The 26,994-nt window shown below is 38.3% G+C and overlaps 1 protein-coding gene across 1 annotated transcript in view; it reads left to right on the top strand.

The window, feature by feature from the left end:
• The window catches only part of SHC3 (SHC (Src homology 2 domain containing) transforming protein 3), a 54,366-nt gene that overhangs the window by 13,810 nt on the left and 13,562 nt on the right, over nucleotides 1-26,994 (top strand). Inside the window, exons 2-5 of the mRNA XM_010009453.1 lie at nucleotides 5,347-5,417; nucleotides 17,269-17,332; nucleotides 19,637-19,756; nucleotides 22,883-22,936. Of these exons, the coding sequence (XP_010007755.1) occupies nucleotides 5,347-5,417; nucleotides 17,269-17,332; nucleotides 19,637-19,756; nucleotides 22,883-22,936 (309 nt within the window). The remainder of the gene's footprint in view (nucleotides 1-5,346; nucleotides 5,418-17,268; nucleotides 17,333-19,636; nucleotides 19,757-22,882; nucleotides 22,937-26,994) is intronic.

Raw genomic sequence — 26,994 nt, 5'->3', positions numbered from 1 at the left:
CCTGCTGATTAGCTGAGTTAACTAATTTGTGGTACGTGTCTCAGTCAAATTAGTAAGATATTCAAGGTAATAAATGTTCAGTTAAAGCACAATTTAAAAAATTAGGAAATATTGTGGCTCTTATGGTTATTTTTCTTTTACTTTGTTTATTTTATTAAAGGGTACACCTTCTGATTACAGTTCCTTGTTCCTTTTTTTTCCTTCCTACTTTAGTTTAGAGAGCAAGTATTGAAAAATTCAGTTAAGCTGAGAAATTCATCTAATATGATAGCAAAAGGATTCAGGTTTACTGTTTCATATTAATTTGCTAAAGGGAAAAACTCATTTTGTAAGATGTTTGCTATTACCAATCCTGCAGTCTCTGGCTATTACATGGGTTGTGGGTTTTTTTGTTTGGTTTTTTTTTTTTTTTTTTTTAATTCTCCTTTTCATGCATCAATATGGATATTAAAAATCCATGACTAGGTCCACAGTTACACATGGATGAACTTGTCTTGAAATCAAGTCCTGGGCAGTTACTATTTTTGTATTATGCCCTTCTTGTTAGGGTGTAATTCAGGGTAGATGGGAAACTTGAAAGTAAGTTGTAAGTATTGTGTAACATTGTGGAACTCTCAGTGCTCATTTCACAAGCCCTTTTGGCTGTAAGTGGTGATATCTGACATTAAAAGTAACTGTCATTTTGATGCATAAGTAAATGTATCTTGCAGTAGAATCAATATAATCAGAATTTGAAATAAAAGATCTTATTTTTAAATAAGGAAGTCCTCAACTGGAATTAACTAGCACTAGTCACTTCATACAAACTACTCATTTACTTTCATGGTATACTTTAATTCCAGACTAACTCTTTGCCTAACAAGAATAAAAAGCAAAACAAAAACTCCACAAAACAAAACAAAACAAATATACTCCCCCCCCCCAAAAAAAAAAAACAAAACAAAAAAAACAAAAACAACCAACAAAAAAACTGGAGATACACATGAGGAACAGATGTGGAAAGTAAGAAGATGCTCACTTTTGCACTTGACAAGTAAAAGCACAGCCGAAGCCTGTAGGTGAAAATCCTGCACTGTATTGACCAGCTTATTATAGGGTATTTTTTAATATGCTTCAGAGATTTCTATTTTCAAAAATTAGATCTACATATACTGCTCAGAACCCTGGGAATCTGAACCTATGTTTTGAGTCCCCATGTGATTATCACTGGCCATGCAGCGCTAGTGCAGATTTCAGATACATCGGTATTTTCAGGCACTGTCTAATTTTTGGCTAACAATGCAAGTGCATGTATTTTTGCTGATGTAACCATGTTATCTCTTACATAACTTGCATGAAGATCTGTATTTGCAGGTAGAATCTGCACTCACATTTGATGATGGTCATCTGGTTTACACAGATTAAAACCAGTCTTAATTTACTAAGAATACTCATGCCTTTTTGGTGAGCTAATGGTAGTCCAGTAGTTCAGATTCAGAGATTAGGAGTCCTTATTTTTTCTGGGAGTAGGTAATGGGCAGATCTTCATGCTACCCCTTCTCAGGGCAGACGCTTGTCTGCTATTAGATGTTCATATGCCTTTCAAGCTTTTAAGCAGCCAAGGATTTGTCACCCCTAGGTTGGACTGTTGCAGTGCTGTATGTGGCAACATTGTGCTACTTTTTTATAAAAACACTTATTGCTGTTGTTACTGCTGGCTTCTGAGTAAAAAAAAGGAAGATTGTTTTCAAGATCTTGTTAGGAAACACTGACCAAGGTTGTTCAATTTCATGGAGCAAAAGGCATTTCTGACAGTCTCCACCCTTTTTTGTCTTTTCACTCCAAGCACATGAATGCATGCATTCAGCACTCCTGTATTGAACTGTCTGTTTCTGACAAATGTTAGGAGAACTCAACATCCTTTCTTACAATGGTTACTGCAAAAAATTTTAGTTGTTAAACAAGAATTTTCTAACTGAGTCATAAAGAAGTCTGCCTTCTTTAGTACTTTAGGAAATATGGAAAAAAATCTTCACCTATGGACAAACCAGAAACCCAGGATATATGGCCTTCTCTTACTTGGAAAAATTGTAACTAATAAAGATTTTGGAACCTCATGCAATGAAAGAGGTATGGTCCAAGGAGTATGTGGCACTCTGCTTTTAGATTTACATCATCTTCCTACAAGGTGCTGTTTGGCATGCAGAGGACTAGATATGATTCTAAAACCTCTGAATGAGAAGGTATTCATTCATATAAAAGACTTTTTTCCTTGGGACAAAGTACCATTCAATGAAGGTATACAAGCTGGAAACTCATTCAAGTATCAGAAGGTAGATAGAAGGCAGAATGTTACTGAGAAAGCTTGGAACTGGTAGTCCCAAATCTTCCTACTTCAAGGTGGACTGCATCTCGGTATATTTTTTAACTTAGCAATGAGAGGGAGGATGCTGGTGGGAGCTCATAAATATCACAGTGCACAGTAGCTGATTGGTTAGAATAAACATTAAGTGCTGGGTGAAGAGAACCTTTTTTAGAAGTAGACTGTTTTATAACTATATTTTAAATGTTTCATCAAATGCCTAAAGCAAAAGATAGCGTTTCTTTTTTTATTCAGGATATTTATTTGTTGAAATAAATGAATAATTTATTTACTTGCTATCTTGGTTGTATGTCTCCTTTCTGTGGATCCTTGTCAGGATGTACTTCAAATGGATATTTTTAGAGAGCAATGTTGGTCTTGGGGAATAATTGAAGCATAGCAGTAGGTGAGTTACATGTCCCTGTAGTTGGCCTTTGGACCTTTTGAATGTCAGTTTTTACAGTAATTTCGTTACTTGAAAACATGCTGTGGTGATTAAGTGTTCACATCTTTTATCCCAGAAAATCAGTTGCCATCTTTGCCTTGATCAGTCAGGAATACTGCAAGCCTTACTATGTTGTGTTCTGCTGTCTTTGTGCTATACATAAAACAAGTACAGGGTAATTTTTTTCCATCTGACCTTCCTTCAGTCTGGTTTTGTCTCTACTTTTGTTAATGTAGATCAGGTAGTAAGACTCAAAGGAGTCTAAATGCACGCCTTCTAAGTGTGTTTATGGGTATTTGTCTAATTATTTTGTGTGCTTATTTTGACAGTGACTTGTGTCCACATGTGTATATGTATTTATTTGCACGCCTGCATGTACTTGTTAAACTACCTTCCAGAGTTTGCTTCTAAAATGCCGGTCCTGGTTCTCAAACTTGTACAATTATTTTGCTTTAAAAGACTTGTGGCAAATACAGATAAGTGAAGGAACAAGTGCAGTCCAAGAGTACTTTAGTATTGAGTGGTCTAAATGAACAGACTGATGAAATAATGAAAAGCAAGTACTTCAATACCAAAAAAATCTCAGGGATACCTTTGAATAGTTATACCAGTTAAAGCATATTTAATTACAGAAGTACCTCATACAAAATAAATATTTGGTAAAATTTATCTATAAAATCATCCTAGAATGAAAACAAAATCATACAAAAAGAGTATAGGAAAACATCTTTCATTGCTGTATATTGGCACAAGTTAACTGAGTTCAGCTGATTATCTCAATTGATGTTTAATGAACTTAATCTCTAAGCAAATCGAATCGCCCTTTGAGATACTTAAAAATAGAGTTAATGGCTTGACTTCCTGCATCAGAGCATGAAAATGTTGTTCTGGATGTTTTAAGAAGTCAGGCAGAAGTGTATGTAAAAAAGGAATCTATTCCTAATAAAATACAAGGGTTACTTAATTTTACACTGATAGAGGATCTAAACAGTTTGAGAATATGATCCTTAGCTTGAATGCTCCATGTGCCAGAGCCTCTATAGACAAGATAGATACCTTCTGAAGATTTTACAAGCTTTTCAAAAAACATAATATTACAGAAGATTTCTAAAAAAAATTCTAGGAAATGGATCTTGAAACAACCCTCCCCAGAAACTGTGGGCTGTTATAATCCAAGTTTGAACAATTTAATGAATATAAGTCTCTTGATATTCTAGTTTATTTTATTCAGCATTGTAATGACTTCATAGCATTTATAGCAATAAATTTAATAATAATAGACATATGAAAGCAAACAATATACTCCCTTGGCTTGTAAGCAGTTTGTGGCATGCATGTTTCTATAGAAAATGCATTGGTGAAATTCTAGATACTATAGTTACTGATGTAGTAATTTTCTAATTAAAAGATTATTTTTTCAGAGTAAATGAGATTCCCAAACAGACACAAAATGGTGGCCTCACTTGATTTTTTGCATCAGTTTCATACCAAAATAGATTGCATTATGCTGTGAATAGATATAAAAATGGATGTGAAAGCTGATATAAACCCACAATACTAGAATAGCATTATAAGGCTCATTATGTAAGACTCATCAGCCTTCCCCCTGACTTTCAAAAGTCAGGTGTGTGGCTGAACTTAACCTCCATGCAAAGATACTGCCATGGCATGTTCCAGTCATGAGGTGGTTTGTATAAAACCACTATCCAAATATCTGACAAGAGCTGTAGCTGCATATAGAATTCAGGACATGCATATTATGCTCACTTTTGGAAGCAAGTCTAGAAGATTTACCTGAGTTTTTCTCAGTCCTGTGATAGATACTGATATATTTTAACATATTTTCTAATGATACTCCCTCTTTTTCATAGAGATGCAGGCAGAAATCTGAGTCAATAAGTCTGTTTTTTCCTAATATTAGCTAACCTTCATGCCATTCCTCTCATGCATGACCCTGTTGAAGCCATCTCCTAGCATGGACTATATTTTGTTAACATTTTCTTATATTTTTATGCTTCTGTCATTAATGAAGATATTAAATCCCATATATCCCTGAGCTTGTTATTAAGGAATCCTCCTTGTATTGCTAGTGCTCTTTTCAGCTTTCCCCACTATAGTTTACCTTTTTTGTTATAATGAGGCTTAGTTCTCTCCTTCTTAAATAAGATTTTCCTACTAACTAGTGCTAGATGAATTTGTTTTACCATACCTCCTTTTCCCTTTATATTATTTTTTACTTTGATTAGCTTTATATCTAAAATGGAACAATTAAGAAAGAAGAAAATTAAAAAGCACCACATATCATGGACTAGGTGTGTTACAGTGATTAGATTAAACCTAAAAAGATGTTGGATCAAACTTGAGATTTAAATGAAATAAAATGTTTATGGAACAAATCTGTGACATACAAAAGCATAATCATAAAAACCTACCCAACACATAGGATAAATTAAATGTAAAAACAAGAACTGTACAATGCCTTTGAATGATTAGCTGCATTTTCTCCCAGAACTCAAGAATAATTATAATACATTTTCCAACTGTTTCTTTTTCCTTACAGTACTTGGGATGTATAGAAGTCTTACGCTCAATGAGATCTCTTGACTTCAATACTCGAACTCAGATTGCAAGGTAAGGTTCTGTACAAGTATGTTTTTCGAACTAAGTTCTGAATTGTGTGTCCAAAGTGGAAAGGCCAGGAAGGCGGCAAAACACACAGTAAATTTTTGGATATTGTAAGTCCACTTTTCAATTTTGCTTTTACAGGTAAATCTCTCCCCTGCTATTAATGTAGCTCCAACAGGGCTTAAAGAATATTTAATTCATGGTCTTTTCATGTGCCAGGAACTGCTTTAGAAAATTTTTGCCTGTTTTTTATGCCAAATAATGCACTTATCTGGGTACCAATTTCATGACACTTAAGACAGTGACAATTCAAATAGGCTTAAAATCTACAGTGCATTTGTCAAAATTAGTCTGGGGAGCTGGTTTGCAGCCACATGTTTATAGGTTTTTGTACTATTTTCTTACAAAACGATGTCAGATTATAAAGTGGCTATACAAAAGATTTAGGTGAAAATATATCACTGCAATGATACCAGAGACAAATGAAAGAATGTTGTCCTTACCAGACTGTATATAAGAAACAGTATGCTTGTATTAGGTTCTTATTTCAATTCTGTTAAACCTGTCATGGTATTTTTGTAAGAGTGGAACATGAGTATAGCACTGTCTTAAGAAGTGTCCATAAATCATCTTTTTTTCTAGGAGGCCAATTTCTGAGAACTATAGGAAATAGTGTTTTGCAGGCGTTTTCACTTGAAAAGCTGAACTCATTGATTTTGGAGGACCATAGCACTCATGTCTTCTAGCAACAGGAGCCCATGTTTTCAAATTCTAGCATCAAAATAATGAAGTAATCCTTTCCAAAGGAACTGTCCTGAGTTCAGCTACAGCAGTCATTTTTTCTCCTTCTTAGTAGCTGGTGCAGTGCTGTGGTTTTGACTTTCAGCCTGGGAACAACGCTGATAACTCCAGTGTTTTTAGTTGTTGCTCAGTAATGTTTACTCTGACCAAGGACTTTCTCAGTCTCATGCTTTGCCAGAGAGAAGGGGAAGCCAGGAGGAAGCAGAGGCAGGACACCTGACCCAAACTGGCCAAAGGGGTATTCCATACCACTGCACGTCATGCCCAGTATATAAACTGGGGGGAGTTACCCGGAAGGCCCAGATCGCTGCTCAGGTCGGGCTGGGTATCAGTCGGCGGGTGGTGAGCGGTTGTGTCCTTTTCCCTTGTTATTCCTCTTACCATTATTATTGGTAGCAGTAGTGGTTTGTATTATACCTTAGGTACTGGAGAGCTGTTATCTCAACCCGTGGGAGTTACATTCCTCCGATTCTCCTCCCCATCCCTCCGGGAGCGGGGGGAGGAAGGAAGAGGTGGGGGGGAGTGAGCGAGCGGCTGCGTGGTTCTGAGTTACCGGCTGGGCTTGAACCATGACAGGAACACATATAAAGTGCTACAACTGGATATATTGCTTGAATTTCACCTCTTTGTGGCATCTTACAGTTGCTGATAGTCTATCATAAACCATTTGTTATACCATACACAGATAAGTATTTCTTTTGTCAAATGAGAAAAATGACTCATTTTTAGGCTTGGATGCCAACTGTACAGTCTATATGCACTGACTTTGAGTTACGCTTGCATACAGAAGCTTTGACCTGGACCTCATAAGTCTTTGCACAATGTTAATCATTAATTTGTCAAGATCCTGCATTGATGACGGGCATAAAAGCACAGGGAAAATTACAGAATTCTGGATTTCAGGCAATGTAGATAATCGAGGCATTTTGCTACTGTACTTTTTTTAAACTCATCATGTACATTTCTGTGGTATTTGCAGCAGTAACCTTTTAAAATGATTTGATGTCTAAGCAGACTTGTAGTTTCAATGGAGCCGGCACATTTGTGTTTACCACTGGAAGTTAAATGATACTGGCTTATGAAACAGTAGTGATAGTTATTGTTTTTTGTATTGTACACCTGAAGGTGAACTAAATTTGGCTTTATTTTTCTGCACAGTCCCTTTCACTACATGGTTTCATTGGAATAGAGTTGCACTTTTTTATTACGTAGCTTAAAGGCACAACTCTGCCATTAATACTTAAGCATGTTTGCCAATCTAAAGCAATATGATGGGCACAAATGAAGTATCCTTGTTCTTTCAATATAAAAACTATTCTTGGCTTTCACTGTGAAACAAACTTGGAATTATCTCTTTTTCTCTTGAAGTTATAGCGTATTTGACTGCATGGTGGGCATTTTCTTGGCTCATCTTCCTCTGACCACATCTAGAGCATAGGGTATTTTTTCAAGCAGGAAGCCTGAATAACAACCTGTTGTGGTTGTTATTTTACATTTGCAATTTTCTGTTGATCCTAAGACAATAAAGTCTTATAATTTTGATTATGTAGTTCCTGATCTAAAACTTCTTATGAAAGTAGGAGTTTTTAGGTGACTGAGGCTTGGGTCTGTAGATTGAGTAATGTTAGCTGTGACTGCTCCAGCTGAGGAGCGTAGACCCATACCTGCCATAGAAGCTTCTCTGTGTACGAGGCTGTGTACGCTTCTCTGTGCTCTTTCCTGTAACTGGAGAAACAGACGTCAAGGCAGCTCTGATCCTTTTCTGACCCAGAACTTTATAAACTGATCCTTCTTCATGTGTCACACCTATTTATTCTGTTACTTTTTCCAAGACCTTGCAAAAGAAGTTATAAGGGAAAGTGATCTGTCTTGCACCAGTATGGTTTCTTATATTATGCAGTATTTATGAAGTATGATTAAAGAACAGAAAAGAAGAGCCAAGGTACTTGATTTAGTGTGGAAGTCTGGATGTATCTCTTCCTAATAAGTACGCATCCTGCTTGACACATACGAAGTACTTCCTTCCTAGCACTGCATCACATACCTGTCCCTCCTGCTTTTTTACCCTTGCTTTTCCTCCATGTTACAGACCTCAAATATAGGAAGTCAGCCATTAGGAATCCTACGTTGCCTTTTTTATGTTTTCTGATTATTGCATATGTCATTTTATGTCTCTGCTAGCATTGAGGAATTAAAAAAAATTAACCAAAGTAAGACGAGAAACACCAGTTCCTAGAACAAAAAACTTCTGTGGCTCAGTCATGGAAGGGTGAGATATATAGACTCTAGCTCTGCTGTAGAATTTGGACATTATTTTGAGAAGCCATTATCCCCATAATAGACAACTCCACCACTAAATGAATTAGTGCTTGTAAAGAACACTTACATTGCTGGGTCAACATTTAGAAATTACTTAAAAATTAGGCTAAGATTTCCAGTTATCTAGTGAATTAGACACCCATTTTAAATAAGAAGTTAGTGGGAAAAGGTTGTCCAGATATTCCGAATGGCTTTGAAAATCACAGCTGTTAGACTTAGGAAAACATATACATCAGTGTGTATGCATGGACTAGTCTGACAAAACTGTGACTTCAACTCCAGGAACTGGATTGAAGCCCCAGTGTATACAGTTTGGTCAGTGCTCTTTTCTTCCTTGACACAGTCATGTGAAAAATCAGTCTGTGCCACCTAGGATGGTTGTACCTGGCCTTTAACTTGTTGGTTTAGGGTTTTCTTTTTGGTTGGGATTTTTTTGGTTGTTTGGTTTTGGTTGTTTGGGGTTGTTTGGTTTTTGGGTTGTTTTTTTTTTTTTTGGTTGGTTGGTTTTTTTTTTTGTTTGGTTTTTTTTTTTTTTTTTTAATTAAAATGTTAAAACTTGAAGCAGTACATTTATCTCAGTGTGAAAGCAGTAAGGGAGCACTTTCACTTGTCATACTCTTCATTGGGTCTTAACAACTTTGGTGGTGCCTGACAAAAAGCGTTGTTGTCCTAATTTTGGATCTGAGAAAAACTGAACAGCTATGTACGATTTATAACAGATTTTTCCCTTTATCACTACACATTTGAGGTCTCAAGATTCTTTCACTACAGGAGAAATAGGAGAACTAAAGTAGCATTAATCAGTTGTATTGTATTCTTTTCCATAATGATTGTAATGTCATGTGAATTCTTAAGCAAATAAATGGATGTGCAACCAAACGGTCAGCAGTTCTTCCTAATGATAAATAAAAGCCAGCCGAATCTACACGTTGTGTCATTAATTATCCAGTGATAATTCTTGTAACACATGTGAAGTCGAGATGACTTTCTTGGGCACCAAGACGAACAGAAGCATTTCATTTTCAATAGTGGAGAAACAGGAAAACTAGAAGGCAAGACTACTGAGCTAACATCAGGTGGCAAGTGGTCCTAAGTTCATCTGAAACCTACCATCATCGTCACAGAAAGGGGCCATTCTTAAGCTTGTGTCCAGGTTCTTTGTGCCCTCAGGCTGTATATAAACCACAAAAAAAACCCCAAAAACCAACAGGTAAAATTCTTTTGCAATGCATGCAGTTCATATAATATGTTTGTATGCTTATTATTAGATCTGTTGTAGTGTAATGTGATTTCACTGCTGTGTTGTATGCATGAATGTAGTTATGAACTGGTTTGAAATAATATTGCATGAACTGTTTGTCATACTGCAATGTCTGGACTAGAAGGCTGCATGTTTCCTGGTATTTAATTGAATGCAATCAGTTTAGTTCATGCAGTTTCAGGAAGTCACACCTCCTCGTGCTGAATAAAACATTATATTGCATGCTGTGCTAAGAGCAAGTAGATCAGAGGACTGAAATACTTCGTATCAGCAGTGGACCTGAATCCAAACTCTGATCCAAGTCCTCTCCATGAATTCTTTTGGGCTCAACAATTTGAATGAGATTCCTCTCCAAACCTGAGGCCTGAACTTTATTAAGCTTGAAAACAAAATCTATTTATGTCAGTATCCCAAGCTTCTGGAGGGGAGGTGGCAGAAGTGCAGATTTTAGAGCTGGGTTTGGGTTCAATGCTAAGCAATATGAATGAAGTTCACTTCATGTAGTGTTTCCTTAAATCATATCTGTATTCTTTGCAGAGGTCCACTGTCAGCAAGCATCATTGAAAATAGGATGGAAGACATTGAAAAGGAAGAATGTGATTTTTGAGGGTGTATAGGTAACGCGCTATCTGCAGTGAATTCTTCATTTGGTCTCCTCCTTAACATGCTTTCTTGCTTGGAAGGTGAGTACGGTTCACCCCTGCTTTGAGCTGCGTGGACTCTCGATGCAGGGTGGTGCTTAGGGGTGGCAGAACATGTATACCCATGCTGGAGTCTGGATACACAGTTGTATGCAGGAAGGGATGTGAACGAGAATCCTCTTTTCTTGTGCACAGTTACTTCAGGGCCAAAGCTCTGGGAAGCATAAGGTGCTGGCTGCTGCTCAGTTCACTAGGAAGCAGGATTCTCAACAGTGGATGAGGACATCCTTATAATTCATATGGTACACCTCTAAATGGGATAATGACAGCTATAGTGCCTGATACTGACAGAATAATTTCCATTTGCTAATTTAACTGTCATTAGCACAAAAATGGGTTAGAATAGATAGGATTTTGTGTGCTTAGCATTGAAATCTTTCATTTTCAATGTGGTATTAGTGGGGAAAATTTTAGCTAGTATCTGGATTAGTTCAACTAATATATGGTAATGCAAAACCTGAGTGAGAGTAATTAATCAAGTTTTTGCATTCTACTTGCCTTTATGAGAAAGCAAAGAGCCTCGTAGGGGATGGGGAAGGTGGAGAGTTGAAAGACAAATGTTCAAGGAAGCAGCTATGAGTATAGCTGTACTCTGTTTTTTCAGAAAGCTGGTGGCTCCACATGGTACTGCAGAAGCAGAAGTTAACATCTTTTAAATGCAAATCGTAATCCAAAGTTAACAACTGCCTAGCACCTTGGAAACAGAGACACTTTCAAGTTCTTCTGCCAGCAGTATCTAGCAGCTTGATAACAGAAATGATAGCATAGGAAATTTGAGTGTCTTTCATCTGACATGTCCAGTCACATACAGTCCACCACTGGACGATTGTTTTCATCACAGACAGCTTTTATATTTACAAAATGTTGTATATCTTATGGGGTTATTCAAAAGGACTGTGGTAGAATTTTAATTCTCTAACGAAAACAGGTTTTGTAAGATACATATCTCCAAAGTCCTGCTTTGCACACGAAGCCAATTAGGGATTAGAGAAAATACATTCATTAGACTAAGTTTTTTCATTTTACTGTTGTAAAGGCTTCCTATGCCTTCCTTTGAAATACCTGCTATGGGCTACTCTTTGAGAGAGAAGATACTATAGTAAATGACCTGAGACTGGACCCAGTTTGTAGGTTACTATGATCCTGATTTAGCAACAGAAGACAGTTTTCATTTTTCTCTTTCCATCTCCCTGACCACTACTAGGTTAAAAAAGCTGGAGACCAGGCTGAATGGGAAAAAAGTCTGAAGGTCACACAAGAAGTTAAAGGATTGAGCTACCTAATGGATCTAAACCTCCAAGTATATTTTTCTTTTCTTTTCTTTTTCTTTTGTGTGTGATTGACCTTGTTCTTGACAGGTGGAGTTTTGTGCATAAAGAAAACTTTTGTAGGTATACATCTAACACCAAGGGTTTTTATACCCCCACTTTATATTTATAAAAGCTGCAATCAATATTTTAAGAGATTTCCTCTTTTATGCAGGAGCATAAGAATGGCAACCATTGAATAGATTGTGTACTACATGCCTAGCTGCATGTGGTATACTCTGTCCCAGTTGCCAAAGCCAACCCTTTTTCTGTATAGTTTATTCAATAAACCAAAAATGAAGTTGGCCAGCTTAATTTCATTTTCTGCTTGTAGATTTTCTACATGTGAAGAAACTCCATTTCAAGAAACAAAATGAGGAGCTGAGAGGAAGAAAAGGACTCGTTGTCTCCTCACCCTACAAATGACAGCAGCTTGTGTGCCACGTCTGCCGACATTGCCTTATTCCACAGACCTTTTCTTCCAGGCTTTCCATCAGTTGTGCTGTCAGGATGGGCTTCACTTCAGTCAGGCTAGTGTGACAAATGTCATTGCTGGTCTTTGCACCACTTCCTGGGGGGCTCCCCTGCCAGGGTGTGCTCTGCACGGTACTCTGAGTTCATGGTAATAGGCACATTCTGCGCCACACAGTTAACCTCCCCTTCCTATCCGTACTCACTGTTCTGTTTTCCTTAGGTACTTCTCCAGCCTCATATATTCCAGACATGGTTGATTTGCCAGTCGGTGTTTAAAGTTCTGTAAACGCTAATATATTGGCTCAGTCTTCAGAGCCTGTGAATGTCCCCTGTGCTATTCAAGACAGCAGACACTCATTTTGCCTGTTTTGCAAATGAACAAGAATAGTTCAAGTATTAAATGGATTTCTAAAAATGTATTTTTGGTCTCTGTTTTTTTTCTTTTTCAGAAACTATTTTTATATTTTGTATAGACTTTGCTTCTCATCAGCAAATACTGGCACAACACTTGGTAACGATTTATAAATTATTAATAAAAATAGCAAGAATATACTACTGTGAAAAATTAACTACAAGCGTTCTGTACAATTCTTGCAGACATATACTTTCACTCAAAAAGTCAATCTTTTGGTGTCTGTTTTTTAACCTGTGAAGGCCTGCACTTTGGAGGTGGTAAGATAAACTTGAGAGCTGTAGAATACTAGAAAATACTAACAAGAGAATATTGGTAGGTTTTCAGTCCTGTCATACAAAACATTTCAGGATAAAAACTAGTCACAGTTTCCTATCTCAATATTGGAGATGGCTATACTTTTTCCAAATATCTTGAGAAAATCTGTGCAATTAGTGTGCCTGTCATTTCCCTGAAATACAAGTTCCAGAATTCTGTCTTTTAATCAATTAAATCTTATTAATTAAAGCCAGCAACAACAAAACCTAACATCACAGCCAAAAAAAAAATGTTTGAAACCACAAGAAAGGAGGGTATTTTCATGTGATGGTGTTTCACAGAGGAACAGATTTGAGCTTCCTGAGTGGGCTACTTCATACCACAGAGTAAAATATGACTAAAGCTATGAAAAATATCAGGGCATTAGCCTTTTTAATAGAACAAAATACCAGTGTAAAATATCTTTTTTTCTGTCTCAGAAAGATGTCAAGTCACTTTAAAGCAGAATAGGTCAGCCTTAGAAAATGTACATTGGTAGTTTTTCACTGGATACATTTACATGCTGAAATTATATTCAAAATACACAACATGTTTTGTGCCAAGAAAATGACTCCACAGAACGGCCATCTGCAAAGCAGAAAATACTCTTGGACAGATTTGGAACTCAGCATGTGGTCCCTCCTGCAGACAGCACACTAGCTAATTTTACAAGAGATCAAGATAACTCTACACTGGTATTTTTCTGAGCCTAGCTAATGAGACGGCATGTGGCTTAGAAATGTGTAATGTGTGTTTATGTCAAATAACTTTCGTATTGACAAGGAAGCAAATGTAGTCACATGCAACTTTTCCAAACTCTGTGCAACTGTTTAGCCATGCTGGTACATCCAGAAGTTCTGCTTTTGCCTTTCTTAGGCAAGCATTTGCATGCACATGTCAAGTGCAGCATTCTCAACCTAGCAGCAATTTCTATTTCAGCTTACATCTGCCCTGAGCTGCCTGGCTGTGCAAGCTAGAAAGAAGCCTTTAGGATGTCTTTTCCACATCACCAGTCTATATGTGTAAGACCCCCCTCCCCAAATGATCTATAAGATTCTGAACAGAATGATCTGCAAATCTTCCCCTGGAAAAAGTGCGGTGGCATCTCAGTGCAGTGACAGATATTCAGCCATCCTTTTTCTTCTTGTTTTCATCAGATAATTTCTTAAGACTCCTTAACTCCCACATGGGAAAAGTACTTTGCCTTTTGTTGGAGGTACACAAAGAGTTGCTGCCAGGCTGTTCTGACCTTGCCTAGGCAGAATTGCTCTATAAATACCATTTCTAAGTTCCCATCATTTTCACCATAAGCATTATTAACTTAAACCCTGCAGTTGCTTGAGAACTTTTAGTATTCCCAGAGTTTCAAAAAATGAAGTTAAAAGAATTGTCAGATTCAAACTCAGATGTCCTGCCTCATGCAACATGTATCTCAAAAATGTGTCACCTTTCTCAAGTCCTTCCCCCTACTTCCAGTCATCCTGCAGAATTTGGGAACACCGAGTTCGGTAAATCTGAGATATTTTATTAAAAGGAAGACAGGCAATTGGAAAATCTACAGCACTTTGTTACTGAGTGAGAGTATATACATCCTGGCTGGCTTTTCAGCTGTTCAGTGCTTTTGCCACGCTGCCGAGGCAGTAACCAAGGCTGCCTTAAAAAACCTCAGCCCTGGGCTTCAGCCTTTTCAGCTGGAGCATTTCCTCTCTGATACTCAAGTGGCGGTTTTGATCAACAAGGTCCTTGAGTCAGATGAGTCTATTGAGTAACACACTTTATGTCTGATTATCAGGATCTAAGAGGCAGAAGAGTTATTAACAAAACCACTACAACTCGAAGTCCTGGCCCAGAAAAGCGACAGTGAATGTTTTTTTCGGCTGCCGTGGCCTGAAAATTCCCTTTCCTTCCTACCTGATTCATGTTGCTGCTAGACAGAGAAGATAGTGGAGGCAAATAGGAAGAGAAAGGAAGTTACAGATGAATTTATCCCTCAAGCACAGTTCATATCTCAGAAATACAAATCCTTTTTGTGAGAGGCAAAATCAGTAAGGGGTCGCAATGTGCTAATGTGGAGGAGACAGAGAAAATGAAATGCTGGTGACACCTCTGTGTCAGCAGCTTGAAGCCAAAATGCCTGGGAAGCTCAGACACACCTGGTGAAGCAAGAGACATGGGTGTGAAAGACAGGCTGGGGACTGCCACAGGCATGGACTTCCCAACCCACTGTCTCCAAACAATTTGGTTCGGTACAACAAGGAGATGGCAAACCACAAGTTTTAGCCTCTGTATAACATAATGTCTGTTTGCTTTTCCTGAGTCAAAGAAAAACACTTTTGGTGGAGAAGAAGAGTATTTCTATTTTGTGATGACATTTTCAGGAGTAACCTATGTCTTAACATCACGATGATCACTCTGCGTTGATGCTGGCTGTGCAGTACTTGTAAGACGCATTAGCGCTGCTCTTTTAAACCTACTGATTTTTACTTGCTCTGTAAGAAAAGTTAGTAGCTAGTTTAACTAACACACTTGTTTGGAATCAAAGGAGCATTGTGGTAAATGTGGGAACTAAACACAAGCCCTGAACTCTGAAATGGAGTCCTGTTGTAGCTGTGGCGGTCTGAGGGCAAGGCAGGACTTGTAGTGAAAGACAATTTGTTAGACGAGCAGATGTAGTTGGAAAAAAAGAAAAAGAAAAAAGACAAGCAGAGGAACAGAGGAACAAACAAGCTCTCCTCTACTCCTGAAGAAAGAACCGTGTGCCTGAAAGCTTTTTTTGAGTATTCTCTTGCTGTAAATCTCATGCTGCTTCAGAATGACAGGACTTTAAACCTGCTGCAAGGCGTGTTCCACACCCACAGCCACCCACCCTCGAAAATAATATATTCATGCCATTCTTCCAGGTGATTCGAACTTCAGATTGGGCCCTAAGTAAAAGCACCAAAGGTATAACTACATAGCGATTACTGATTGCAACCAGATAAATCTGTGACATTTGCTAAGCCATTTTATGTTGAATGCTGATATGTATATGACATCTCTGTCCTGACTCACTTGTTGATCCTGTCCAATCACCTAAAGCCTAGCTGAAATATCATCCTGCACATGGCATAAAATTAAAATTATTTATGTTTTTATCAAGGTGATATTTCAAAGTTTTGATTGTTTTGGTTGTTCTTTAGCTTGTAGTTCACTGTCCCCTATTCTGTATTTTTATTTTTTACATAAAATACATGTTACTTCCATGTTTTCAGGTCTAAATATGATGTGCTTTTAGTCTCAATCCATATCTAAAACAGTTTAACAAGGTTTGGAGCCACTTTTTCTCATCTCTGTGCAACTGTTCTGTCTTACGGTGTCAACAGGAGAGGTCTATTACAGCTTTGTAGCTAACAGTCACAGGAAGGTCTCTGCATCCATGGAAGCAAACTCTAAATACTGATCAAATTGACTTTTCTGTTAATAAGTTGTTAAATACTGAAAATATCTATAAGATTTGTTTGTAGCAGTATGATTTCAAGAGCTTTTGTAGTATACAGTTATTCCCCTATGAGAGAGCATGAATTGAAATTCATTTTCAACATGCATTTCTTCCATTCATTTTCTTCATAGAAAAATGAAGCAAAATCTTAACGGCATTAATTGTGCTTACAAAATAAAAATAGGGCCACAAATAAATTGCTCAGATTGTATTGAATAAATGTCAACTAAAATTTTGTACATTGCATGTATTGTATACAACAACTATGAACATTTTAGGGTTCTTATATTATCTAAAGCCAGATGGTTTTGCTCTGACTGGAAAAGTGCATAGTACAGTAGTGACAGAAATAATAGTTACTACCCCTTAAATTACAAGGAAGATTTAAAAAAACCCCAAACATTTAAAACAGTGTTGATTAAAGACACGTCTTATGAGCAGACAAACTTCATGGCTTAATAAGGTACAAAAATGAGACCTGGAAGGAGGTAATTAGAGGAATATTCTAATTTACAGTGAGAAAAGGTCTTTTTAATAGTGCGAGAAAACATCATCCTGTGTAGCTCTCAAGATACTCTTCATATTCTTCCTTACACTGACTATTTACTGTCTTCTGCTTCACACTGAAGTGATCTGAATTTGAGTGGCAGCTGTTTTAGCCTTGAGAAGAGAGCTAACTGACCTGCTAAACTATCCTCACTTGTAAACAGAAATATGGTCTGAAGCTATTCTCTTCCAGTGCATTTCAAGTATAATGAAGAAACCCACACATTCATTTGCCATAAAGCTTTTTTTCTGTCTCTTCAGGGAAGCAATCAGTCGTGTTTGTGAAGCCGTGCCTGGTGCCAAAGGAGCCTTCAAGAAACGAAAGGTATTTTTCTTTCCTTGCAGTGCAGCTGACTGTATTTTCTCAGTTCAACACAGAGGAGACCAGGCACAGCAGGCAGGTGACTTTAAAGCAGCTTTGAGAATTGCAGATGATTAATCATTTAAAATACTGGTTGTTTTCACCCACTGTATGTTGCCTCTTGCCCTTTTGGTCAGGACCTGCTTTATATAGGCATCTACATGTACAAGGACATGTAGGAAAAAGATTCTGTCTTGACTTTAAGTTCCTACTGTAGAAACCCCCTCCTTCCCTCCTTTTCTTTCTTCAGTAGATTGAAGGTGGAAGGCTTAGAACAAACAAAAGGGATGCCTTTTCATAAAATGCATGCGTAAACTGTGGAAATAGGTGCTGGAATCTCTTGCAGAGGACAAAACATACATAGTTTTGAAAGTGATTAAATCTGTTCTTGCAGCATAGCTCTACTGGTGACATTTAATGAGTCTGGAAATCACTGATGTCTGGAAATTGAGGGAACATACAGATGATCCTCTGGTTTCTATGCTCTTTCTATAGATGATGCTCAGTGACCAGAACTGACTGTGGGTCTAGTGGGCATTGGCCTAACATGTTTATTACCATGCTTTTATTCTTATTTGTGTGATACAAGTTAGAATCTGCATGATATTCGGAAAAATTTCTTCATCAAAAGGGTTTTCAAGCATTGGAGCAGGCTGCCCAGGGAAGTGGTTAAGTCCTCATGGCTTGGCAGTATAGGTTTAGGGTTGGACTCGATGATCTTAAAGGCCCTTTCTAGCCTAGATGATTTTGATTCTACGACAAGGAGTGGAGGAAGCTTCAGCTCAACTCTTGCATTGATAGGTCTCAATGGTCTTGTACTACTTTCTCTTTCAGAGGCCTGCTAGCAAAGCAGGGATTTAATGGTAAGGGAAGGAGTATAGCAGTTAATTATAGTCCTTGTGTGTGGTGTTGGGCGCAAGAGAACAGGCAGGTGAAGAAAGGTCTGCCTGCTTCCCCGCCTGCTTCACTAACTAGGCAGAATCCCAGCAGAAAGGGGTGGGATGAAATGACAGTTGTTTGCAATGGAGAATCTTCCCCTGGTGAAATAAGGCATATGTGACAATATATGTTACAGCGTAACTGGAAATTGCCTCAGAAATTAAGGTTGTGATTTTCCCACCACCAAATTTATCTCATTGGTATCTCTAGGTTCCCTGGTTTTTTGTTTTTTAAACCTGAATGTAAAGAGGAAAATACAATTTTTCTTGGAAAACAAAATGACACAAAATATCATTGCAAAAGTAAGTTAAACAGAGTCCCAAGTGCCTAGTGAGACATCTCGCTGTATTGCTGGTTTTAGAAGAAATATTGCTTATGAGTTATTGGAAAAAAATAGTGGTTTTGAAGTAAGTGTGCTGGATGAGAAGAGAAATTGCTCAGCCACAGAATTTCAGATAAATGGTAGAGACCGGTATCTTTTGCCAGTCTTTACTTTCATCAGTGGCTTATGAACATGGTTGAGATGTTCTTATTGTGGCCAAGTTTTCACACTTTACCCACACACTGGGCAGATGACCCTTGGGTATGAGCTAGGAATCATGGAGGTTTAAGGAAAGAAGAGAAACAAGAATATTCAAAATGGCTTGTTTTATAGAGAAGCTAATGAAGTACTAGCTCTGTAACATGACAAAGTTAAAATAGTGCAGCACAAACGCTACATGGAAGCAGTACGTAAGTAGCATATTTTTAATCACTTAAACAGAAGGAAAAGAAGCTTAAACTGAATATATGTAAGCTTTAAGGAGTAAAGAGGAACAAGTGTGTCCATCCTACTGGGGAAAAATCTTTCCAAGCTTGCAGGCAGCTTAGGACAAATACAAATACAGCAGCATCCCATCAGTGTAACTGGAGCTGCCCTTTCCATTTGGGAAGGGCCTAGAGCAGAGCAAACAACAGATTTCTTTTCAGGAGTTGAAGTGGTTTCTACAGAATAAGAACCTGCTATTTTAAGATACTGACTCAAGGCATTCATCTTAGTCTGCTCAATTGGTCCCTTGGTGAAGGTGAGACTTTGCTGTCTCACAAAACCCTGTTTTGTTAGGTCAGGAGTGGATGAATGCCTTCCAAGCTGCTGCCATTATTATTATTAGTGTTATAATTATTATTATTAAGAATTTATTTCCAGAGGAAAACAGCTAGTGCAATGAAATGAGTGTTGAAAAGTCAGCAACTTTTTAGAAACCTTTAAGAGTACAGCTAACCCTGCATACAATGAAGGTCATCTCAAACAAGCAGAGTACAAAAATGTGCTTTTTTCACCCCTCACAGCCAGCAAGCAAAGTTCTTTCTAGCATCTTGGGAAAGAGCAACCTTCAGTTTGCAGGAATGAGCATAATGCTGAATATTTCGACCACCAGCTTAAACCTAATGACTCCTGACACAAAACAGGTGAGTGCAACTGTTAATTTGTGAGGCTTTTGATAAACAGCCTATTGCACAACTATTTGCTGTCTGCCAAAATACTCGGTTGAAGTTACTATTCCTCAATAATGTCTATAAAATGAATGAAAACAGGAAATAAAGCACAGTAGCAGTCATAGTTTATTCCAGTATTCAGCACAGCTTTGATGAATTATTTTCTTGCCATGTTTTGGGTACCTCAGTTTTACTCTTAGAAGACCTACAACATGAAATGGCATTTTCTGGTTTTACGAGTTCTTCTTGGCTACAATTGCAAAAGAGATGCATTTGGGGTAAGTGGCTGAAGGACTGAATGTGCATCCCCAATTTTGTGGTGTTCTTCACAATTAGAGCCTTAACAGGCAATCTATTCCTGAGGCGCTGCTAAAAATACAGCCTCAGGGATTTTGCAGCAGTGAAATGCCAGTCTTATAGAGAGACAAGGCATCCTTTTCCAGCAGCCCATTTCTTTTTCTTCCTCATTGTGCTGAAGGTACAGACAGACTTCGGGGAATCACTGCAGTGGATTGTGAATGATGTATGAGATGAGAAAAATCCTTGCTCAGGGTATATATATAAAGAGAAAGCAGACAGACATGCGTAGTCACTGCAGTGCTATTTGCTGTGAGCCACATACTGCGTTAGGGCACACAACTTTCTGCCCAGATACAGTGAGAGAGGAAGAAAAAAAATAGAAAATCATGCTGTCCTTCAGAGCCTCAGGTTAAAGAATCAGAAAGAATGCATACGTTGTCTGTTAAAAAGCTTGCTTTTTTAGTTATGTTTATTATTATGCTTATTATTATGTTTCCATTGATTTATCTTCATTCTTATCCTTATTTAGAAATCATCATAATCTTCTGTAGTGAGTACTGAGACTGTTGGACCAGTGTTATGGTTGGTTGCAGTAGTTTGGAGCCTTATGGAATATACACAGCAGTGCTTTTCATAAGGACAGTTGCCCCCAGACAGAAGAATAGGAACTTGATGTTAATTATATCTATTTAGAAAGTCCCAAACCCTGAAACAGCCTTGTCTTCAGCTGATGTCAGGGTTGAAATGGAGTTAAACTGACTTATCGCAGGGAAGAATCCTCCCCCAGATATTTTGCCTTTTCTCTGAGTTGACAAAACTGTTTATCTTTCTCTTACATCATTACTTTTTAGATGGACTTGGTCTGGATGCTGCTGGCCTGGGAAATGTCTGGTTTCTCAGAGATCCCCAGTCTGGCTGTGGTGTTCCTTGCTTCTTGTTTGTGCCAAGCATTTGATTTGAAAATAAGCATGTCCCAGCATCCTTGCCCTTTGAGGCCCCACCCAGGAACATGGCTGAGAACTTCCATAGTGGCCTCTTCTTCCCAGAGTAGCTTCAAGGAAAGAAAAGGCAAGGCAGTGGTTGTTAGCCCTTGTAGCAGCCGGAAAACAATTGCACGTACATCTGCACAACAGTTCCGAGAACATGTTAAGCAGGGATGAGAGGAAAATGATTTTGTTTTGTCAATTTGTTTAACATGCAGATTTGGGTAGATGGAAATGTTTCTAAACTATGTGCACACATTACTGAATCGTTTCATTTTGAACAATGCAAGGCATTTGTAATTGGCTGTGCATTGTTCCAACATTATGGTATAGGGGAGGAATATCCCTATCTCAAACTAAACTAATACATTTAGCTGTGGACTTAAAAAGAAAAAAGTGTTTGACTTGAACAGATGGTTTCAAACACATTTCACTTTTCTTGGAATTTGGAAAAATAAGTTTTGAGGAAATCTGAAATCATTTTTGTTGTTTATGATGCTGAACTAAAAGATCAGGTTATTTGCACAATTCAAGACAATGACAATAATAGATGTATAACAGACCTTCACTAGTTCATCTCTATTGTTAGGAGCACTTCTTCTTTGTGGGAAAAAAGAGAAGGAAATCCTCACTGTTGAATAAGGCAACAATGGTTCTCCAATGAACGCTTAAACATTAACCACATCTTGAGAGGCTCCTGTGAGACAAGCAGGAGTACTGAAAATGAAGCACTCTTTTCATGATACAAGCACTACGAAGAGTTGTCATCTCTCACTGACTTAGTGAAGCAGCAAGATCCAGAGAAAGTCATGTCAAGCTTTTTTCCTTCCAAGGAAGACAGTTGCTAGTTCAGGTCTTTAAGATGGGGATGGGGAAAACAGCCCAGAGAATATCTTCTTAGCCCCATTTTTTTCCAAAACAGTTTTTTAAAGTATGTGATACCCTCTCCAAAGAGAGCAATTAAGATCCAAATTACATGCTTTGAGGCACTAAATAAGGGGTTTGTCCTATACAAGATGAAATCCTTGGCATAGTTCCTGTAACTCAAGTGATCAAGTGAAAGTTTCTTTCCGATGACCTTTTCTTTCTTGGTTGTTACATGATTTCATTATTATAAGACTTTGTTAGTTAAATCTCAGAATAGCAGTGGAGCAGAACTGTTCTTCTTGTATTAGATGTTCATGACAATTTGTCTTTTCCCAGGGAAATATCATATTAGTTCAAACTGCACATAAGCAAATTGAATTTCAAATGCTCTGGAATATGCCTGAGATTTTGTCCACAGTGCTACATTGCAGCTACAGTCAGTGTTCTGTTTGCATATTGGAAACATGTTGGTATTTGAAATATAAAATGACACAGTAAGTATCAGAAGCAATTTTGGGATCCTTAGGTGCTGTAGAGATAGCACGTTTTCACTGATTTTACCAGAGTTGTATCAGCAGAAAAGTGTTTTGATGAATAGGACCCTTTGCTCCATTCATCACTATCTGTAATAAAGAAAGCGAGCTTCAGCAGATTAAAATTTCTCCAAAGATACTGTATGACAGATCTATATGATTTACTGGAGTTCTGTGCACACTTAGCAATTTTGCCATGTCCTGCTATGTTTTAAAGAACACCAGAATAGATACTTTCATCCTTGAGTTTGTATATATTATAATCATACTACTCTTTGCAGTCCTTGTAGGTGAAATAGAGAGGTCATTTTGACCTCGTTTTTTTATTTTCACCCTTATACAAACCAAAAACAAATCAAAAGGGTAAACTGTAAGAAAACCTACTAACTCACACTTACTCTTTCTGATCCATACAGATCATAGCAAATCACCACATGCAGTCTATTTCCTTTGCATCTGGAGGTGATCCGGTAAGCATTTCTTTAAAGCTTTCCCCCACATAGATATTGCTTTATAAGAACTGTGTGGCAAAATTTGTTGCATAGCTTAGTGAAAGAAAAATATAACCACAGTAACTCCTGTTTCTTGTTTCATAAATTCTTCTTGATTGTTGCCATCAAACTCTTTTTGAGGGAAATGACTGACAAGCAGTTATAGATCCTCCTCTTTGAATGACTGAAACAAAAAGTATCAAAGGGCTGCAAGCATTCATATAGTAACTGATAAGAAGGGCTTTGTTTCACAGAGTAATGTAGTATCGTCATATGGCTATCGTGAATTTTTGTTCTGGTTTTTGTTTTGTATTTTTTACAGTAATAGACTGTGTTGCAGTTATATTTATAGAATGCATGCATTTAAATTTTTTTTTTCTTCTTGTCTCTAAGTGTGAACTGAGAGGACTGTGATAAATACTGCCTTCAGGTATATTTGCTACACTCATGCAGCTCGAAGACAGGCTTCCATGAAAAGCCCAGATCTTTCTTTCTAGTTCTGCAAAGCTTTCAGATACACCTACAAGTTTGGTTCTTTTAGATTAAAACGCAGGCACCTGCTTGTTGTTCTTTTCCCTGTTTTTATAAACAGTCCATCCAAAAACATATTAAATGTGCTTAAAAGGTATTTGTCACCAGGGAGAATTATAAAACAGGGACATTGATCACCTCTTACCTTAGAGGTTTGAAAGCTTTTAAACCTAGATTAATGAATCTGAGTTGAGTCTGCCTTTTCCTCCATCATATGATTTTCTGTCGTTTATCAGTCACGTACTACAAGTAAGGCAATTTCTAGCTTGCTTTGTGAGTTAATTCTCAGTTCAACTCTGTTAAGTTGAAGATCTTTGGCACATTCTCTTTTCATTTCACTATCCTCCTAAAACTTAAGGGCAAACTTCAGCCTTAGCATAGCTCTGCTGAGCTCAGTTCACTTCTGGAAGGGAAAAGGACACAATATCACAATAATTTGGGGAACAAAAAATTGATCAACAGCAGCTTTGAAACACAACAGATTGCAATGGATGCTGTAAATGAACAATTTCTGAAGTGGGCAGAGGAGTGATTAGCACAGTTCCCTGCCTCCGTAAGAAGATTCTTCATTCCCCATCTGCCATCCCAAATGCTAAGTCCTGGAAACACCATTGCACACTGCCCACTGATAGAGAGATTTACCAGGAAAGAGGAGAGGAGCAGCAGTAGAGATTGGAATTGGAGTAAACAAGCTCTCCCAAATGTTTGAGAGAGATAAAAATCATGCTACTGAGTCAGTGAACTACCAGAGAAATAAAACTGCATGGTGAAGGGAGCCTACAAGAGAGTGAAATTGAAAAGTTGTGTTCCCAATAAGACCAGTGCATGGTGATCTCATTCTGGGGATGGAGAGGGTAGATATGAGTATATGATGATGCTCTACAGCCTTGTCTCAGTAGGCTGGTATCTGGCACAACTTTAAATCAAAGGTAGTTCATAAAGGAGGTGGTTCCTTTGCCCTTTGTGCACACAGAAGACAAGATGCAAGAATGTGATTTAAATCACAGATTTATTAACCCGTTTGAGAGTCATCCAGACATAACATTTATCAGTCCTTAATTATTTCCACTTGGTGGAGGGCTGCCACCACCAAACCATATCTCCCAAACACAGCTGGGCTCCAGCTCATAAGCTCATCTCCTCAGATTTTAATCTCTCCTCGGAGATTTAAAATGGATGGAGAAAGGCCATACTGAAGTAGGAAACCAGATCTGCACCCATGTTTCTTCAGGAAATGCTTCTCTCATTTGGAAGTTTAGTTTATTTAGAAGAGAGACTGTCGCCACTTCTCCCCCTCTCTACTTTTCTGCTCTAGATGTCTGCCACACATTTGCACCAGCAATTAGCTTTGCAACTTTCCTCCTCCTCCGTAAGCGTTAACTACCTTAATCATTCAAAATACATCCACTGGAGAAGTGTTCCACAGGCTTGGAGAACAGCTTGAGTACCATATATATTTTTGCAATATTCCCCTTTGCAATGAGTCAGACAGCTTCTCTCTGTGTTGGTACATGGGAGCTAAAAATCTTTCCACCAAATCCTTTTTGCACACTATTATGGAATAATCTTGATTTCCCAGATTTTGTTCTGGATCTGCTTTAGCTCTCTTCAGCCTCTTGTTATGATGCACTAAACAATTTCATCCATAGTCATTTCAGGTCGCTGTTTTCAGACAGCTAGACAAGAAATCTGTTTTTGGAGATGCCTGCTAAAATTTCAGAGAGGTGGATCTCATAAGGTCTAATAAGGCAGGTCTCTCAAAGGACCCTGAAGGCACCAGCTTTTCAGCTTCATCCCTGTCTCCAAATTTTAACACTGCAATGCAGTTTCTTTGAATTGAAAATTATAGCTCATTCATACTTGTCTTCAGTCCTTGAATGTCAGGGACCACTTCGCTGCATCAGCCCAGTTCTGTAAAGCTTTTTGATAGGAACCTTCTAATTTAGCTGCTGTGAATTGTGCCCACCTTAGGTGCTTAATGGTTTGTCATAGTCAGCTTGAATCTTTAGATGAAATGAGAGTAGGTGGTTCCAGTCTCACACACTCACGCTAGCTATAAGATAGATCTTTGCTTTACTCAGGCATGAATATAACCATTAGCTGTGTCTGTACTAGTAAATAAAATGATCCGTGGCATGTTTGCTGTCCCAAAACGAAATAGCATGGTGAAATTTGCATCCACGCATTTATGCTCTTCCCTCCCAGTGATCTCTTGATATTGATGCCCAGAATACGCTGGTCCTTTAGAATGTTTCAGAGCAAGGCATGGGAAACCAGCACAGCCAGGCAAGGGAGAGTAGCAGCAATTAAACATTATGGAAAACTGTGGGGAAACTCTCAGGCCTTTACCTTGGCTCTGTTTTATCTGCTACTCTAGTCATAACCAGTTTTCTCACCCCCTTACTTGTTGATACGCACCATTACTTCCTCTCAAGTCATTGCCCAGACACTGTGTCACTGCTGCTTAAGGAATTACTGGACAAAATGCTAGGGCTATTCTTTTATGCTCTGCTTTTTTTACAGATGAAGCTCATTACTGCTGTGTCTGAGTGCCTTCCAATAGCACATTAAGTGATATGGCTACACATCCGTCACCATAACCATGAATGTGCTTCACCATTTCCCTTGCCATCTCCTTATAAAGGAAACTGTATAGACATACAGCACAGTGAATTGTTTTGGATGTGGGGTGGTGGTGTGTGCTTGCACTAGAGAAAGTTAAGCTGAAGAGGTCTGTCTTTCAACTGAAGTTTGATGTTTGTTATGACGTTAGATCTTCATATAGTTGTCAGTGGTCTTGGATCAGTCACCTGAAAAGGCGTTGGGTATATTTATGCAGCCAGCTGCTCTGTATTCTATGCATACCTGTTAGGTTTAGCTATACCTGACTAGCCAGGCATGTCAGAAAATATCAGATCTAAGCAGGCCTTCCTGATCACATCAGGGATATATGTCATTTTCCAGAGGTACCAGCAAGCCTCACATTTCCTGGAAGCACTAGCCTTTCTGTTGATCTGCACAATGATAAAAGTCTGCACAGGAGTGTGAGGGTGTCAGGACAGCAAGCAAAAAATCCCTAAAGAAGATGTCAGCTTGGTCTTGCCAGAAAATGCACCTGGCATGTGGCAAAGGGATGGCTGGGAGCAGCCCATGGGCTGGGGAAGGGTGTCCTGCGATGCTTCCTGTCATAGCCAAGCTGCGGCTGAGCACCCCTGTGCCATATGGCATTGTAGTCAGTAAACACGCCTGTTTGTCACACATGAATAAGCGGCGTTGCTTAGTATTTCTGAGGAGCAGGGCTGTTACTCCCACTCTTTCTGCCTCAGAACCAGTTGATTATTCATGTTCTGAACCAAAATCTCTAGGTAGTTTGTAGATGAGGACTTGTAATTCTACTCCCTTCTAAAAGAGGCCGGATCCAAATCCTGTCAAATTTGTTTAATTGATTTTCCAATGCCTTGGAAGGTACTTATAAGTTCTGCTGGAATAGATCACATTCTGGAGAA

Source organism: Nestor notabilis, unplaced genomic scaffold, assembly GCF_000696875.1.
Source record: "Nestor notabilis isolate BGI_N333 unplaced genomic scaffold, ASM69687v1 scaffold10392, whole genome shotgun sequence".
NCBI lineage: Eukaryota > Metazoa > Chordata > Aves > Psittaciformes > Psittacidae > Nestor > Nestor notabilis.
This window is presented reverse-complemented; position numbering and strand designations above follow the sequence as displayed.